This window comes from Schistocerca nitens, chromosome 2, assembly GCF_023898315.1.
Source record: "Schistocerca nitens isolate TAMUIC-IGC-003100 chromosome 2, iqSchNite1.1, whole genome shotgun sequence".
In the NCBI taxonomy this organism is placed as follows: domain Eukaryota; kingdom Metazoa; phylum Arthropoda; class Insecta; order Orthoptera; family Acrididae; genus Schistocerca; species Schistocerca nitens.
In genome coordinates, this window is record NC_064615.1 from 1,086,860,786 (window position 1) to 1,086,880,574 (window position 19,789).

A 19,789-nucleotide genomic window follows, 5' to 3' on the forward strand; every position below is an offset into this window, starting at 1 on the left:
GTCCCGGAAAGTATCCTGTCACAAGTGGGGCACTTTTGTGGTTCTTCTGTGGCGGATTTTGGGTTTGAGGGGATGAGGAAGTGGCTCTGGTTATTTGCTTCTGTACCAGGCTGGGAGGGTAGTTGCGGGATGAGAAAGCTGTTGTCAGGTTGTTGGTGTAATGTTTCAGGGATTCCGGACTGGAGCAGATTCGTTTGCCACGAAGACCTAGGCTGTAGGGAAGGGACCGTTTGATGTGGAATGGGTGGCAGCTGTCATAATGGAGGTACTGTTGCTTGTTGGTGGGTTTGATGTGGACGGACGTGTGAAGTTGGCCATTGGACAGGTGGAGGTCAACGTCAAGGAAAGTGGCATGGGATTTGGAGTAGGACCAGGTGAATCTGATGGAACCAAAGGAGTTGAGGTTGGAGAGGAAATTCTGGAGTTCTTCTTCACTGTGAGTCCAGATCATGAAGATGTCATCAATAAATCTGTACCAAACTTTGGGTTGGCAGACCTGGGTAACCAAGAAGGCTTCCTCTAAGCGACCCATGAATAGGTTGGCGTACGAGGGGGCCATCCTGGTACCCATGGCTGTTCCCTGTAATTGTTGGTATGTCTGGCCTTCAAAAGTGAAGAAGTTGTGGGTCAGGATGAAGCTGGTTAAGGTAATGAGGAAAGAGGTTTTAGGTAGGGTGGCAGGTGATCGGCGTGAAAGGAAATGCTCCATTGCAGTGAGGCCCTGGACGTGTGGAATATTTGTGTATTAGGAAGTGGCATCAATGGTTACAAGGATGGTTTCCGGGGGTAACAGATTGGGTAAGGATTCCAGGCGTTCAAGGAAGTGGTTGGTGTCTTTGATGAAGGATGGGAGACTGCAACCTTTCCAGCAAACCTCAACCACCTCTCATTGCACACAAACCCAGTCTCTCCCATCTACTCAATCTCCCACTTCCAGCTCCACTCCCTCCAAAACCTCAAAATTCCTTTCAACACAATCTGGAACCACAACACCCTAATTCAGTAGTTAACCTTTCCTCCAAACCTCTCTCCCAATCCGAAACCTCTGTCCTATCCAAAGGCCTCACCTTCAGCCCCACTCCCAGATTCAACCAAACAGCCCTCGTCAAAGATTTACTGTCCTACACCCGTACCCTCTGCTGGAAATATCACTTTGCCACGAAGAAAAATGATCCTAATCCTACTCCTAATGATCCAACTCCCCAAGACACCATCCAAATTGAACCCTGCCTGGAACAGTTCCGTCCTCCGTCACAGCGGGACCCACCTCCTCTTCCTCAAAATCACCCTCTCCAAACCTTCCAGGAATTTCTGACTTCCAGCCTTGCATCTCAATCCTTCTTAAAAAACCTTAATCCTACACCCAACATCACCACTGCTGAAGCCCAGGCTGTCCGTGATCTGAAGGCTGACCGATCCATCGTCATTCTTCCGGCGGACAAGGGTTCCACGACCGTGGTACTTGATCGTCGGGAGTATGTGGCTGAGGGACTGCGTCAGCTTTCAGACAACACCACATACAAAGTTTGCCAAGGTAACCCCATTCCCGATGTCCAGGCGGAGCTTCAAGGAATCCTCAGAACCTTAGGCCCCCTGCAAAACCTTTCACCTGACTCCATCAACCTCCTGACCCCACCGACACCCCGCACCCCAACCTTCTACCTTCTTCCTAAAATCCACAAACCCAATCATCCCGGCCGCCCCATTGTAGCTGGTTACCAAGCCCCCACAGAACGTATCTCTGCCTACGTAGATCAACACCTTCAACCCATTACATGCAGTCTCCCATCCTTCATCAAAGACACCAACCACTTCCTTGAACGCCTGGAATCCTTACCCAATCTGTTACCCCCGGAAACCATCCTTGTAACCATTGATGCCACTTCCTTATACACAAATATTCCGCACGTCCAGGGCCTCGCTGCAATGGAGCATTTCCTTTCACGCCGATCACCTGCCACCCTACCTAAAACCTCTTTCCTCATTACCTTAACCAGCTTCATCCTGACCCACAACTTCTTCACTTTTGAAGGCCAGACATACCAACAATTAAAGGGAACAGCCATGGGTACCAGGATGGCCCCCTCGTACGCCAACCTATTCATGGGTCGCTTAGAGGAAGCCTTCTTGGTTACCCAGGTCTGCCAACCCAAAGTTTGGTACAGATTTATTGATGACATCTTCATGATCTGGACTCACAGTGAAGAAGAACTCCAGAATTTCCTCTCCAACCTCAACTCCTTTGGTTCCATCAGATTCACCTGGTCCTACTCCAAATCCCATGCCACTTTCCTTGACGTTGACCTCCACCTGTCCAATGGCCAACTTCACACGTCCGTCCACATCAAACCCACCAACAAGCAACAGTACCTCCATTATGACAGCTGCCACCCATTCCACATCAAACGGTCCCTTCCCTACAGCCTAGGTCTTCGTGGCAAACGAATCTGCTCCAGTCCGGAATCCCTGAAACATTACACCAACAACCTGACAACAGCTTTCTCATCCCGCAACTACCCTCCCAGCCTGGTACAGAAGCAAATAACCAGAGCCACTTCCTCATCCCCTCAAACCCAGAATCCGCCACAGAAGAACCACAAAAGTGCCCCACTTGTGACAGGATACTTTCCGGGACTGGACCAGACTCTGAATGTGGCTCTCCAGCAGGGATACGACTTCCTCAAATCCTGCCCTCAAATGAGATCCATCCTTCATGAAATCCTCCCCACTCCGCCAAGAGTGTCTTTCCGCCGTCCACCTAACCTTCGTAACCTGTTAGTTCATCCCTATGAAATCCCCAAACCACCTTCCCTACCCTCTGGCTCCTATCCTTGTAACCGCCCCCGGTGCAAAACCTGTCCCATGCACCCTCCCACCACCACCTACTCCAGTCCTGTAACCCGGAAGGTGTACACGATCAAAGGCAGAGCCACGTGTGAAAGCACCCACGTGATTTACCAACTGACCTGCCTACACTGTGATGCATTCTATGTGGGAATGACCAGCAACAAACTGTCCATTCGCATGAATGGACACAGGCAGACAGTGTTTGTTGGTAATGAGGATCACCCTGTGGCTAAACATGCCTTGGTGCACAGCCAGCACATCTTGGCACAGTGTTACACCGTCCGGGTTATCTGGATACTTCCCACCAACACCAACCTATCCGAACTCCGGAGATGGGAACTTGCCCTTCAGTATATCCTCTCTTCTCGTTATCCGCCAGGCCTCAATCTCCGCTAATTTCAATTTCTAATTTCAAGTTGCCGCCACTCATACCTCACCTGTCTCTCAACAACTTCTTTGCCTCTACTCTTCCACCTCGACTGACATCTCTGCCCAAACTCTTTGTCTTTAAATATGTCTGCTTGTGTCTGTATGTGTGGATGGATATGTGTGTGTGTGCGAGTGTATACCTGTCCTTTTTTCCCCCTAAGGTAAGTCTTTCCGCTCCCGGGATTGGAATGACTCCTTACCCTCTCCCTTAAAACCCACATCCTTTCGTCTTTCCCTCTCCTTCCCTCTTTCCTGATGAGGCAACAGTTTGTTGCGAAAGCTTGAATTTTGTGTGTATATTTGTGTTTGTTTGTGTGTCTATCGACCTGCCAGCGCTTTTGTTTGGTAAGTCTCATCATCTTTCTTTTTAGATATATTTTTTCCACGTGGAATGTTTCCCTCTGTTATATATATATATATATATATATATATATATATATATATATATATATATATATATAGTTAAGGCTCACCGGCCTTTTTGACCATCTTCTTCTGTGTGGATGCACAAACAGTGCCCAAACTCTTATGGGAAGCAGCAGTAAAGCTGCGAGTAAAGAGTATGATGGGCAGGGGCATTATGAATATAGTGCAGGACAATAAGTTGCAAATATGGGTCTCACGGGAGGCATGCCAGAGATAAGTCCCTGCAGTTGCACTATCCTCTGTGTCCTCGGTGGCTCAGATGGGTAGAGTGCCTGCCATGTAAGCAGGAGATCCTGGGTTCGAGTCCCGGTCGAGGCACACATTTTCAACTGTCCCCGTTGACTTATATCAACGCCTGTATGCAGCTAAGGGTATTCATTTCATTGTAAATACAATAATTACTAGCACATTGATATTAATGATAAATAGCGATTTTTTATTCCAAATGTAACGTGTTGCTCATTTCATTCCATATTACTTATGCATTAGAGTCTGACAGTCTCTTACTGTTGTTGTTGTTGTGGTCTTCAGTCCTGAGACTGGTTTGATGCAGCTCTCCATGCTACTCTATCCTGTGCAAGCTTCTTCATCTCCCAGTACCTACTGCAACCTACATCCTTCTGAATCTGCTTAGTGTATTCATCTCTTGGTCTCCCTCTACGATTTTTACCCTCCACGCTGCCCTCCAATACTAAATTGGTGATCCCTTGATGCCTCAGAACATGTCCTACCAACCAATCCCTTCTTCTGGTCAAGTTGTGCCACAAACTCCTCTTCTCCCCAATCCTATTCAGTACCTCCTCATTAGTTATGTGATCTACCCATCTAATCTTCAGCATTCTTCTGTAGCACCGCATTTCGAAAGCTTCTATTCTCTTCTTGTCCAAACTATTTACCGTCCATGTTTCACTTTCATACATGGCTACACTCCATGCAAATACTTTCAGAAATGACTTCCTGACACTTAAATCTATACTCGATGTTAACAATTTTCTCTTCTTCAGAAACGATTTCCTTGCCATTGCCAGTCTACATTTTATATCCTCTCTACTTCGACCATCATCAGTTATTTTTCTCCCCAAATAGCAAAACTCCTTTAGTACTTTAAGTGTCTCATTTCCTAGTCTAATACCCTCAGCATCACCCGACTTAATTAGACTACATTCCATTATCCTCGTTTTGCTTTTGTTGATGTTCATCTTATATCCTCCCTTCAAGACACCATCCATTCCGTTCAACTGCTCTTCCAAGTCCTTTGCTGTCTCTGACAGAATTACAATGTCATCGGTGAACCTCAAAGTTTTTATTTCTTCTCCATGGATTTTAATACCTACTCCGAATTTTTCTTTTGTTTCCTTTACTGCTTGCTCAATATACAGATTGAATAGCATCAGGAAGAGGCTACAACCCTGTCTTACTCCCTTCCCAACCACTGCTTCCCTTTCATGTCCCTCGACTCTTATAACTGCCATCTGGTTTCTGTACAAATTGTAAATAGCCTTTCGCTCCCTGTATTTTACCCCTGCCACCTTCAGAATTTGAAAGAGAGTATTCCAGTCAACATTGTCAAAAGCTTTCTCTAAGTCTACAAATGCTAGAAATGTAGGTTTGCCTTTCCTTAATCTTTCTTCTAAGATAAGTCGTAAGGTCAGTATTGCCTCACGTGTTCCAACATTTCTACGGAATCCAAACTGATCTTCCCCGAGGTCGGCTTCTACTAGTTTTTCCATTCGTCTGTGAAGAATTCGTGTTAGTATTTTGCAGCTGTGGCTTATTAAACTGGTTGTTCGGTAATTCTCACATCTGTCAACACCTGCTTTCTTTGAGATTGGAATTATTATATTCTTCTTGAAGTCTGAGGGTATTTCGCCTGTTTCATACATCTTGCTCACCAGATGGTAGAGTTTTGTCAGGACTGGCTCTCCCAAGGCCGTCAGTAGTTCTAATGGAATGTTGTCTACTCCGGGGGCCTTGTTTCGACTCAGGTCTTTCAGTGCTCTGTCAAACTCTTCACGCAGTATTGTATCTCCCATTTCATCTTCATCTACATCCTCTTCCATTTCCATAATATTGTCCTCAAGTACATCGCCCTTGTATAGACCCTCTATATACTCCTTCCACCTTTCTGCTTTCCCTTCTTTGCTTAGAATTGGGTTTCCATCTGAGCTCTTGATGTTCATACAAGTTGTTCTCTTTTCTCCAAAGGTGTCTTTAATTTTCCTGTAGGCAGTATCTATCTTACCCCTATTGAGATAAGCCTCTACATCCTTAAATTTGTCCTCTAGCCATCCCTGCTTAGCCATTTTGCACTTCCTGTCGATCTCATTTTTGAGACGTTTGTATTCCTTTTTGCCTGCTTCATTTACTGCATTTTTATATTTTCTTCTTTCATCAATTAAATTCAGTATTTCTTTTGTTACCCAAGGATTTCTACTAGCCCTCGTCTTTTTACCTACTTGATCCTCTGCTGCCTTCACTACTTCATCCCTCAAAGCTACCCATTCTTCTTCTACTGTATTTCTTTCCCCCATTCCTGTCAATTGTTCCCTTATGCTCTCCCTGAAACTCTGTACAACCTCTGGTTCTTTCAGTTTATCCAGGTCCCATCTCCTTAAATTCCCACCTTTTTGCAGTTTCTTCAGTTTTAATATACAGGTCATAACCAATAGATTGTGGTCAGAGTCCACATCTGCCCCTGGAAATGTCATACAATTAAAAACCTGGTTCCTAAATCTCTGTCTTACCATTATATAATCTATCTGATACCTTTTAGTATCTCCAGGGTTCTTCCATGTATACAACCTTCTAACATGATTCTTAAACTAAGTGGTAGCTATGATTAAGTTGTGCTCTGTGCAAAATTCTACCAGTCGGCTTCCTCTTTCATTTCTTAGCCCCAATCGATATTCTCCTACTACGTTTCCTTCTTTCCCTTTTCCTACACTCGAATTCCAGTCACCCATGACTACTAAATTTTGGTCTCCCTTCACTATCTGAATAATTTTTTTTATTTCATCATACATTTCTTCAATTTCTTCGTCATCTGCAGAGCTAGTTGGCATATAAACTTGTACTACTGTAGTACGTGTGGGCTTCGTATCTATCTTGGCCACAATAATGCGTTCACTAAGCTGTTTGTAGTAGCCTACCCGCGTTCCTATTTTCCTATTCATTATTAAACCTACTCCTGCATTACCCCTATTTGACTTTGTGTTTATAACCCTGTAGTCACCTGACCAGAAATCTTGTTCCTCCTGCCACCGAACTTCACTAATTCCCACTATATCTAACTTTAACCTATCCATTTCCCTTTTCAAATTTTCTAACATACCTGTCCGATTAAGGGACCTGACATTCCACGCTCCGATCCGTAGAACGCCAGTTTTCTTTCTCCTGATAACGACACCCTCTTGAGTAGTCCCCGCCCGGAGATCCGAATGGGGGACTATTTTACCTCCGGAATATTTTACCCAAGAGGACGCCATCATCATTTAATCATACAGTAAAGCTGCATGCCCTCGGGAAAAATTACGGCCGTAGTTTCCCCTTGCTTTCAGCCGTTCGCAGTGCCAGCACAGCAAGGCCGTTTTGGTTATTGTTACAAGGCCACATCAGTCAATCATCCAGACTGTTGCCCTTGCAACTACTGAAAAGGCTGCTGCCCCTCTTCAGGAACCACACGTTTGTCTGGCCTCTCAACAGATACCCCTCCGTTGTGGTTGTACCTACGGTACGGCTATCTGTATCGCTGAGGCACGCAAGCCTCCCCACCAATGGCAAGGTCCATGGTTCATGGGGGGGAGTTTCTTACTACTATATAAAAATAGATGTTGGAAAGTGCTCATAACTTACAACTTAACGTAATCTAAATTTAAATAATGTAATGATAGCAAGTAAAAATACCAGGTGATTTGATGACATGAAACTGCTTTTAATGGATCTTAAACATTCTCAGCAACAGAAATTCCCTCTCATTTACTTTTTCCATTATTTGTTCCTCCTGTTCTTCTCTCCCTTTCAACAACAGTCAAAACAAAGTTGAATTAGCAAAAAAAATTATGTAAACCAAATTAAATGAATTTTGTTTAAGTGTGTCATATTTGCTTAGGGATTCACTAGTTTACTTTCATGCACAAAATATGGAGGATTTGTTCTTTGAAATAAATGCCTCTCTTTTTCTAACTTTAATAAGGTGAAGAAATCTGCCAAAAACAAAGATGCATCTAAGAATAATGCTGTAAACAATAAATCAAAAACAACATCATCAATTCCAACAAGCAGTTCGTCGAGTAGCGGTACCAGCTCTGAAGACAGCATTGAAGATGAAAGTAGTGACGATGATGCAACAAGCACTGCTGGCACAGAAACAACAGAGACCACATTAGTGAATGACAATGAGCTGCAGGTATGGTCATTAGGTTAGTACTTTAGGCTTATACAATTTGCAATTTGTATGCCAAAGAGAATTTGTGAAATACATATGAAATTTTAGTTTTTACAGTCTGGTATCCTGATTTTCTTAATGGCATAAAATCATGTACGTTCAGTATTTCATTTCCTTCAAGAAATTGCCCTGTTTTAAGGCATTAGTCTTATTTTCTGTCCACCTAAGTCAGTATTGTTATATGATCAATAGGGAAAGTACTAGCTGTATCAAAGACAGATACCTGGTTTAGAGGTCAAAGAAAACAGAGTGATAATAGAGGGTGGGTTTTAAACTCCATTAGCTTCTCAAACTATAAGTCCATTACTGAACAGAACAAGAAAAAGATAGAAGTAAAAGGAAGTAAAATAAAATTAGGAAAGTTAGTACAGAAAAGATACAAAAAACATCATGTACAGAAAGCATAAGAGGGTAGTATTTAATATGATTTAAACAAGAACAAGCAGTAAACTACACAGCCTGGATTGATGAAAAATTAAGAAATCACATTTGAGGAAAATGTACTCATTGAGAAGAGAATATTAAGTACAATAGAATAGAACAGAATATAAGGGGGCAGTCCAGTGAAAATAAGATGGATGGAAAAAGATAAGAAAATTGTTTATTATTTCAAAAGTAATCACCATAACTGTTAATAGGTTTATCCCACTGTGTTTGTGGCTACCTATGGAGTCATGATTGTACTCAGGAATGCACCTCTTTATCTGATGCAATTTGACAGCCACAAGTGTCTTTCTTCAGGACTCCAAAAATATGGAAATTGTGTAGGGAGATATCAGGACTGTGTGTAGGATGTGGAAGGGTACCCAGTGAAACTTATGCAACATGTGGACAAGCATTATCCTGCAACAGAAAGATGCCAGTCATCAACATCGTCCTGAACTGGGAATTGTTAAGGAACTACCCATTGTATCATAGCATGAGAACTATTAATATTTCCAATACTGTCATGTCTATGTTGATGGTAACCTGGGGTGACAGGGGGAACTTAGCTTTTGGGTTAGCCTTATAAGAAGACACAAATGTTTGCCAGGAAGAGACAGCAAATGCTACATATCTAGTAATCTTGTGATCAATGGGATACTCTTCCTTTCTTCCTTGTATTCTGAAAATGGATTTTTTTTTAAGCCAGTTGTCAGAGATGCTTACCTGAGATGTCAGTTAATATATTAATAGCTATATCCATCTTCTCGTTTCACTGTGGTTGTTTATATTATGGCAGCACTCTTATTTTCAGATGTGCTTATATATTATAACACAACAACATTTAATGTGTTTCATAGTATTTTATCGTTGTGGATGGGAGAGGAGCTTCTATATTTTCAGTAAGCTATAAAAAATTTTGTGTAAAAATCTAAAATGTAACCAAGAGAAATCTGTGGAAGTGAACTGAGAAGAGAAAAGGGAAAGCAATTATTGAAAGTTAAGATCATGGTGGTGAGAGTATATGTCATAGAACTAGTTCCCACCTCTATAATTCAGAATCACTGATGTTTGGAGAAGGGATCCAAATGATGAAACCATAAACTGAAAGTATTGATTGATGATAATTAAAGAGAGTTTTGTGTATGATCTGATCTGTACCAATTTTATTTAGAGAGCAGATTATGACAAAAGTCTGTCTCAGAAGAGACCAATATCATATATTTTAGCATGGATGTAAAGATTTACTTACTACCAGATGAGCTCCAGTTGGTTCTTGTTCAGGCTGTTTACATCTCATTTTCCAACTATTTCAAATGTAATGCTGGGTCTACAAAATAAGTTTGCTTGAGCACTGTTATATCAAACTATGATCAATAATGCATGAACTATTATGAGTACAACATCTGTATCTGACTCATTCCTATTCACTGCATCCCTCTGATGTGCTGAAACCTATCTTTATAATTCTTTGTTCTTTGTTTACAAGATGAACATTAGTATTAATGGTTGTGTCATCAGCTATTCATATTTTCATTTGGGAATTGTCATTACAATTTACATTGTCATTCAGACTCACTTGCCAACAGTGTACTGATTTTTGATATGATGCAGGTTGAAGACTACTGAGATCCAGCCCAGATTTTTAAGGGAAAAATTACCAATAGAATTGTTTGTTTATATTCACATTCTCTTTTAATCGAATAAAAATTATGAACTGGTGAATACAAGTGTCAATCTCACCTCTGTGGCAAAGCTTCTACAGTACCATAGATGTGTGGATTGTGTATGTGTACGCCACATTTTCATCATACCTCTCTTGCCCATTTAATGTTCAGTTTTCTCTTTTCGTGCTTCTCTTCAGTTGCTTTTAAAAGGTTGGAGAGGTGTTACACTTCAGTTAGTTAGTTTCATGTTCCAGGGATCATTTTGTATGATAAATTGTAATGATGAGGAACAAGTCATTTATCCATTCACAATAGCCTTTTCAGATCTCAATTTATGTGACAAAAATTTTCTTTCCCCTCTGGATTGGGACTACATCCACTGGGAAATGACAGCCTTCTACTGTTTCTCCACCTTTTGCTAAGAAACTATTAATTTTTCAGCAGTTCAGTGATGTCACATATTGTATGTATTGTATTGTATTGTATGTTAACTGGGGACCTAGAAACGATGGATAGGCTCTGTCCCCGCCGCAGCCTCAGTGGTCCACAACCCCATGACAACTACCGCAGTCCACTTCACCCCTCCACCGCCCCACACCAAACCCAGGGTTATTGTGCGGTTCGACCCCCAGTGGACCCCCCAGGGAACGTCTCACACCAGACGAGTGTAACCCCTATGTTTGCTTGGTAGAGTAATGGTGGTATACGCATACGTGGAGAACTTGTTTGCGCAGCAATCGCCAACATAGTGTAACTGAGGCGGAATAAGGGGAGCAAGCCCACATTTGCCGAGGCAGATGGAAAACCGCCTAAAAACCATCCACAGACTGGCCGGTTCACCGGACCTTGACACAAATCCACCGGGCGGATTTGTGCCGGGGACCTGGCACTCCTTCCCACTTGGAAAGCTGTGATGTCACATATTAGTCCTGACAGATATTTGTAATGAACTGAACATTTTTTGTTACCACTGAGCAAAACATTTAGTTCAGAAGTTCACAATCACTAAAAATTGTAGCAAAGCTTGTAGGTTGTCTACTTTTTGCTTCTATGTATTCCTTGTTGCTTATGAGGTGAAATATGCTATTGTGATGTACCTCATTTAAGGTTCCTCATATTACCTATTAACAATATAACAAATTTTAAGAAAATGGTGGGCTTATTTATGTAGGCCTAACATGAATTTCATTTCAGCCTGTTTCTTGCAGGATCAGATAGAAAGTCTGAAGCAGGAACTTGAGATGACACGAAGTAGATGTGAAAGATTAGAACGTGAAAAAAGTGATTTGTTGCTTCGGAGAATAGCCTCTATAGACATGGCTCCAAGTAAAACTGCAGCTTCAGAGGTAACTACATATGAATAATTTTATGCACATCTTCTAGCGTAAGGTATTATGGTAATGTTTTGAGTTTATGTAATTTCTTTATGCCCATAACATTTTCTAAGATGTTGAACAATATAATTAATTTTTCAAACTTACATTATCAATCACAGCAGTCAAATATATATCACATGGGTGAGCAGAAGTGTTTCCTTGCTCTCTCTCTCTCTCTCTCTCTTGCACACACCCACACTGCCTAGCTAACTACACAGTCCAGTCACAATAATGTCTGTCAAAAGCGCGAATAAATCGCCTTTTACAGCACAGATATGCACGAAGAGAGTCAATGAGATTATGGAAAGTACCAACAGGGATGTGGAACCATGCCAACTCCAGTGTCATGTCCTGTTGTTCTAGGTTTCTTGCATCCATGATGCAGAAAGCCCAACCGAGGTGGCCCCAGAAATTCTCAATGGGGTTTAAATCCAGGGAGTTTGGTGGCCAGAGGTGTGCAGTAAATTCATCCTGGTGTTCCTTGAACTACGCTCACAAACCTGTGAGCTGTGTGGTGTGTTGCATTGTCCTACTGGTAGATGTCATCATTCAGAGGAAAAGGCAAACTACATGTAGGGATGGATGTAGACCCCCAAGGATAGATGCATACTTGTGTTGATCCACTGTGCCTTCCAGAATGATGAGGTCACCCAGGGAACATCATGAAAACATTTCTCATATCATAACGCCTTTCCTCCTGCCTGGAACCTTCTGACAATTTTTGCAGTGTCGTACGCCCCATAGGTCATTTGTTCGATGAAGCATAAAATGTGATTCATTTGAAAAGGCCAACTGTCACCATTCGGTGGACATCCAGTCGCAGTATTGGCATGCAAATTCCAGTCTTTGTCGTGAATGAATAGCAGTCAGTGTGAACCAGGCACCCTTTGTAGAGGCCCATATGCAGCAACTTTTGTTGAGTAGTTATTGAGGAGACACTGTTGGTAGCCCCTTGGTTCATCTGGATAGTTAGTTGCACAACAATTTTGTGTCTGTTCGCCCATGCACACCTCTGCAGCCATTGTTCACCCCTTACATGTATTGCCTATGCCACACTACAGTTGCCTCAATGACAGCTTTGGATAGTGCCATTTTGCCACACATGGGAACAGTTTACAAACTCAGCTGTTTCAAAAATGCTTCCACCCTTGGCCCAATATGTACTCTCCAAAGCTAGTGATGCCACCTTCCATCTACGAGTACTTATTGCTCACTGATGTTGAACATAGGCTGTGATCACATTAATGTGATTGGACCATGTAACAGCTGTGATTGTTTTCATATTGTTGTGTCCTTTCATATGTGCCTATCAATAAAAGTAGATATTTCATCTTCTGAAAGTAAGTACTGGTCAACAGTTCTGTTTATTAATGTTATATTTTATTTACATTGTTAACAGTAATGCTCCTTTCATGCCTCCTTAGGGTGCACCTGATATTATTTTCACTTTTGATGATGTCTTCACAGTCTCTTAGCTAGAAAGTCTTTAATACAGTGACATACCTCTGATATTCCACAGCAGTTTATGTTTATTGCATGACAGTGCAGAATTGTATTAAAGACTTCCAAAAGTGATATGAACATGGCATTAATCTTATCTATAGTTTTCTGGATCTCATTAACAAAAAGGGCAAACTGAGCTTCACAAAATCTGTGATCCCAGAATCCATGTTGTTTCCTACAGAGGAGTCATTCACAATGCAAAAAAGTCAATACACAAGCACAAAATATGTTCCATAATACTACAGCATATTAACATCTCCGAAATAGGTCTCTAATACTATATAGACATCACTGAAATAGATATTTTGAGAAGGAATGTTGCTACTCACCATATAGCGGAGAAGCTGAGTCGCAGGTAGACACAACAAAAAGACTCTCACAATTAAAGCTTTCAGCCATTAGCCTTCGTCAACAATAGACACAAACACGCAACTGAAACAACAGTGCAAGCAGTAACACCAGTGCATGATGGGAATGGCGACTGGGTGGGGGTAAGGAGGAGGCTGGGATGTGGAGGGTGGGGATGGCAGACAGTGAAGTACTGCAGGTTAGATGGAGAGCAGGGGAGAGGTGGGGAGGGATGCGGGGCAGAAGTAGCAGAAAAGGAGAGAAATGAAAAGACTGCAAATGGTGGTGCAATGATGGCTGTGTAGTGCTGGAATGGGAATAGGGAAGGGGCCGGATGGGTGAGGACAGTGGCTAACAAAGGTTAAGGCCAAGAGGGTTATGGGAATGTGGGATGTATTGCAGGAAAAGTTCCCACCTGCACAATTTAGAAAATCTGATGTTAGTGCGAAGGATCCATATGGTACAGGCTGTGAAGCAGTCATTGAAATGAAGGATGATATGTTTGGCAGCGTGTTCAGCAACAGGGTGGTCCACTTGTTTCTTGGCCACAGTTTGTCGGTGGCCACTCATGCGGACAACAGCTTGTTGGTTGTCATGCCTACATAGAATGCAGCACAGTGGCTGCAGCTTAGCCTGTAGACAACATGATTGGTTTCACAGGTAGCCCTGACTTTGATGGGATAGGTATTGTTAGTGACCGGACTGGAGTAGGTGGTGGTGGGAGGATGTATGGGACAGGTCTTGCATCTAGGTCTATTACAGGGGTATAAGCTATGAGACAAGGGATTGGGAGCAGGGGTTTTGTAAGGATGGATGAGTATATTGTGTAGGCTCGGTGGACGGTGGAATACCCCTGTGGGGGAGGTGAGAAGGATAGTCGGCAGGACATTTCTCATTTCAGGGCACGACTAGAGGTAATCAAAACACTGGTGGAGAATGTAATTCAGCTGCTCCAGTCCTGGGTGGCACTGAGTTATGAGGGGAATGCTCCTCTGTGGCCAGTCGGTGGGACTTTGGGAGGTGGAGGGAGACTGGTAAGATAAGAGATGGGAGATTTGTTTTTGTACAAGGTTGGGAGGATAATTACGATCTGTGAAGGCTTTGGTGAGATCCTCGAGAGGGACTGCTCGTCACTGCAGATGCGACAACCATGGGTGGCTAGGCTGTACGGAAGGGCCTTATTGGTACGGAACAGGTGGCAGCTGTCAAAGAGGAGCTATTGCTGGCATTTAGCAGGTTTGATATGGATGGAGGTACTAATGTAGCCATCTTTGAGGTGGAGGTCAACATCTAGGAAGGTGGCTTGTTGGGTTGAGTAGGACCAGGTGAAGCAAATGGGGGGAGGTAGTTGTGGACAAATAGCAAAGATATCATCAGTGAATCTGAACCAGGTGACGGGTTTAGGACTCTGGGATTTTAGGAAAGATTCCTCTAGATGGTCCATGAATAGGTTGGTATAGGATGGTCCCATGCAGGTGCCCATAGCCATACCCCAGATTTGTTTGTAGGTAATGCCTTCAAAGGAGAAATAATTGTGGGTGAGGATATAGTTGGTCATGGCGACTAGGAAGGAGGTTGTTGGTTAGGAATCCATAGGGCGATGGGAGAGGTATTGTTCAATAGCAGTGAGGCCATGGGCATTAGGAATGTTAGTGTACAGGTTGATGGCATCAATAGTGGCGAGCAGGGCACCGTGTGATAAAGGGACAGGAACTGTGGAGAGTCGGTGGAGGAAATGGCTGGTATCTTTTATATAGGAGCATAGGTTCTGGATAATAGGTTGAACATGTTGGTCTATGAGAGAGATTCTCTCAGTAGAGGCACAGTAACTGCCACAATGGGTTGTCCTGGGTGGTTAGGTTTATGGACTTAAGGAAGCATGTAGGAGGTAGGAGTGCGGGGAGTGGTAGGGTTGAGTAGAGAGAGGGACTCTGGGGAGTGGTTATGGAATGGGCCTAAGGATTTGAGTAGTGTGAGTAGTGACTGGAGCTCCTGCTTAGATTTTATTTCTCTCCTTTCCCACTCCTCCCCCCCCTCCCCCCTCCCTCCCCATCTCTCTCCTGGTCTCCATCTAATGTGCAGTACTTCACTGACTGGCACCCCCATTATACTATCCCTCCCCCCCCCCCCAGTCACCACTCCCATCATGCACTGGTGTTGCTGCTTGCAATGTGGTTTCAGTTGCCTGAGACTGCAGTAGTGTGTGTGAGCTGCGTTTGCGTGAATGTATTGTGAGAGTCTTTTTGTTGTACCTGTCTGTGACTCAGCATCTCCGCTATACTGTGAGTAGAAAATTTCCTTCTCGTAATATTGTTACATTCTATCCCACATTTTGCATTGTTTGAAATAGATGTCTAATTTTTGTGTCAGTATTGTGTCTCTTATATCTTGCACCTATTCTTAAAGACTGGAAAGACCTGCACATTTCGCAGTCTTCTTAGTGTCTTCAATCATCATTGATTGTTTGTAATTTTTATGGTCTCTGATTTCCATTTCTGTCTGTATTATCATTAGTGTTCTTATTTTTCCTGACTTTATCCTGTATCTTCTTCGGGTTGATGCATTAATTTGGATTTGGGAATGTTAGTGGTACAGGGTGGCTGGATGCCTTTCCTGTAACCAACCCTTCTGACCCAGGATGGAATTTGTGTACCCCATCTGTCTGCATCTAGTGATATCTCATGTGAAAGTGTGAGAGTATTTTTGAAATGTTTCTGAGTTGCGTAACTTGAGTTAGGATGTGGATACCAGCCCAGTACTCATCTAGTCAGATGTGGGAAAGTGCCTAAAACTACATCCAGGCTGGGCGGCACATTGGCCCTTGTCATTAAGTCACTGAGTGGGTTTATCAGGGCCAGTGTGCTTGTGCTTCCTCAAATCCGAGAAACACCATGCAAATGCATGCAGCTATCTGGGTGGTATAGTTCTTAATTAGGCAAAAGCTTTTTGGGCAGCAATGATTCAGCCTCAGTTGAATCGACCTTGCAGATCTCCATGCCATCATGATAATTTTATAGCATTGTTATTAACCATAGTTGGTCCTTCTCACCCTTCACCATATTTCACAGTGCTAACTTATATAGCATGTGGCACACAATATTTCTGAATTTGAAGTACAGATGATACATTTTCTCTTTCACAGAGCTGAACATTTCCTGTTGGCTGCTCAGGTAGTTTCTAAGTTTTTCCTTGTTACTCTTATTAAGTTATTATGCCTACCTTTTTAACTTTTTGTTAAACACTGGTGTCCTGTAATGCTGCTATAGCCTTGTAATACTGCTATAGCCTTGTAATAACTGATCCATATCTGCACATTCACTAAATCAATAACTGTGGGTGTGTTTGTTGCCAGCAGATCTAATAAGTTTCTCTCATGAGTGAATTACCTCACTGCTTGAGGTAATATTTGAGAAAAAAAGTTTACTATAATTGCAAAAGAATCTGTGTATCCGATTCCAAATGTGTGCCTCTCACAGTCTGTAGTTCTAGCTAGTAGATTGAAAACTTCTCCTGTCACTGTGACATGTTCATGAAATCTTCTCCTATCAGGAAATTCATGTGCATTATTCTCTGAGTTTTCCCTGAGTATTTCAGCATTTAGGTACCTGTTGTTAGTGGACAATAAGTATACCACTAACATCACCATATGGAGTGCATCTTTTCAGTATGTATTCCATCTGGAATTTAAAATTTCACTGTTATTTCTTTCTGATGTTTTTGATGTTGACCAGTATTAGACTTGCAATTTCTTTTCTGACTTATAGGACATGTTTTCATCTGTAACAACAAGGTCCTTGCTCTGTGTTGTACAACACCAAACTGCCTGTTGACTCTCCATAGAAGACTTTCTAACATAAAAAGCCACATGTGCAAGCCACCTGTATTCTGAAATCCAAGTAGCTACTTTCTGTTTAATGCACCCTCGACTCATTCAAAATGGTTCAAATGGCTCTGAGCACTATGGGACTCAACTGCTGAGGTCATTAGTCCCCTAGAACTTAGAACTAGTTAAACCTAACTAACCTAAGGACATCACAAACATCCATGCCCGAGGCAGGATTCGAACCTGCGACCGTAGCGGTCCTGCGGTTCCAGACTGCAGCGCCTTTAACCGCACGGCCACTTCGGCCGGCCCTCGACTCATTCAGGGAGCAGAGGGGCAGTCCAGTTTTCCACTTGACAGTGCTGATCAAGATATCTGCATCCAAGATTGCGATCAAATCAGCAGTCTCTCTTGTTGAATCCTTCCATCCAGCTCCAAATCTGAGGAGAGCAGATGACCCTCTGGACAATGCTGCAGCTTACAGTTATGCTTCCAGTTGGTGCCACCTATTGTGTTTTGTAGTGGTCAGTGGTGGCCTCCTCTACATCTTGAATGGGTTCCCCTGTCTGACACATTGAGTTCATCTGACTGCTGTTTTCCAGAGGTGCTCTATCACGTGCCTGACAGTTAGAGCTCCCAATGACATCCCATTCCTGCTGCAAATCTGGACCAATCTGAAGATAGACTGTACTCAGTACAGATGAAATCACTCATTCTGCCTCACCCATTTTACCAGCAACAGAACACCAAATGCATGTTCTTTTTTGTGTGGCAGAGACACCTGTGAAACTAGTACTCATGCTTGCCTTACATTCAGAGATTTTGACCATATCACCATGCACCATTGGCTTTTGGCTGAAGGCAACTCAGCTGGGTGAAATGTGTTAGAGGGTGCCACGTGTCAGGCATCTCAGGTGACAACAGAGTCACATGAAGTGCCAGCAATAGCCCAGTAGCCTGAAAGCTGCTTGAGACCAAGAAAGAAACCTGGAACCTGTCAACTGTTACCATATTCCTCTACTGAGCCTTTTTTTCAGTTTGTTTCATTTGCGTAAGGAGGCTGTGGTATTTATGGCAGTGTAAAGCATCATTTCAAAGTTCTTCCACATGAGCCTAAAACCAGAAATAAGTGTGGAAATTAGAAATTAAGCTACAGTTTACAAAAAAAAAAAGATAGATAATATTTGATTTTACTCAAAAGATCATACTAAATAATCTAACTAATGATGTGTAAAAACCGTGTATTGCTGCTACATCTGTGGCAAATGTTCATTTAATACTGACTATATCTGCAATGACAGCAGATATATTCAAATCATACAATTGTGCTTGTGATAGCATGAGGCTATTCTATACAAAAAAATTTGCAAACACACAAGAAAGCAATTTATTCAGACAAAAACTCCTAAATACAAACTAATACTTTTCACACACCAGTTTTTTTATACAGCCATGGAGAAAGCTGGAATTCAACTGCCGCTGTAATCACATTTGGCAAAGTTTTCCATCTAGCTGTCCAGAACACAGCCAGCTTATTCTTCCATCTTTGGATATCCTAGTTTGTGCTGTTTCTAATTAGCTAATTATTGACTGGATGTTGAATACCAGTATTCCTTACATGAAAAGAAAGGATGATAATATTAAAGTATTTTCACATTCAGCATTCCTCGAGATTGTCACAGGTGTTCAGTATTGGTTCGTGATTGAGATGAACAAAATGTTGATTGTACACAGATTTTTTTCAGAAAACAATATAGAACAGAAATTGTTGGTTGAATATTTCTTGATGGATTTGATTTTTTTGTATGAGTGTCTTACATTGTGACAATACCTATCACTTTATTGGATGGTTTAATTAAAACAAGACGATGTTTATTATTGCTGCAGGTCCTTAAGTTGCAGCAAAAGGTGAATGAACTACAGACACAACTGGAAGATGTGAAAGATGACAAGAAAAGTTTGTCTTTAAGAGTTAAGGAATTGGAAGAAGAATTAGAAACTCGTCCAGACAGGAATGCCACTCAGAGAGTTGTGGATGACTTGCGATCAAAACTCTTGGCGGCAGAGACTCTGTGTGAAGAGCTCATGGATGAAAATGAAGACATGAAAAAGGAGCTGAGAGATCTTGAAGAAGAGATTGAGGAGCTGCAAGACAATTTTAGGTATGTGTTTTCACCTTTGTTATTTTTTCCCATTAAAACACTGAAGTATAAGTTAGCATATAGACCAATTTTTAGACAGTTGTACTGCTCGTTGAGCTGCCTGTCTACCAGAAACATACCATCTCTCTCACTGATATGATACGTTTTCAAAATTAATGAAATTAACACTGTTTCAGTGTGTGAGTGAAAGGGGAATATTGTAAGAAACCTCACAAGAAAATTATTTTCCTTAATACTTTGACAATCAAAATGACATCACCAAATGTGTTTTGAGAGATGCAGTGCTTCCTCATTGTGTATGCTTCACATTCACACAGGTATATCATTACATGTGTTTTACA

The 19,789-nt window shown here is 42.2% G+C and overlaps 1 protein-coding gene across 1 annotated transcript in view; it reads left to right on the forward strand.

The window, feature by feature from the left end:
- The window catches only part of LOC126237483 (uncharacterized), a 461,878-nt gene that overhangs the window by 223,971 nt on the left and 218,118 nt on the right, over window positions 1-19,789 (forward strand). Inside the window, exons 7-9 of the mRNA XM_049947630.1 lie at window positions 7,895-8,107; window positions 11,445-11,582; window positions 19,174-19,448. Coding sequence (XP_049803587.1) covers window positions 7,895-8,107; window positions 11,445-11,582; window positions 19,174-19,448 — 626 coding nt within the window. The remainder of the gene's footprint in view (window positions 1-7,894; window positions 8,108-11,444; window positions 11,583-19,173; window positions 19,449-19,789) is intronic.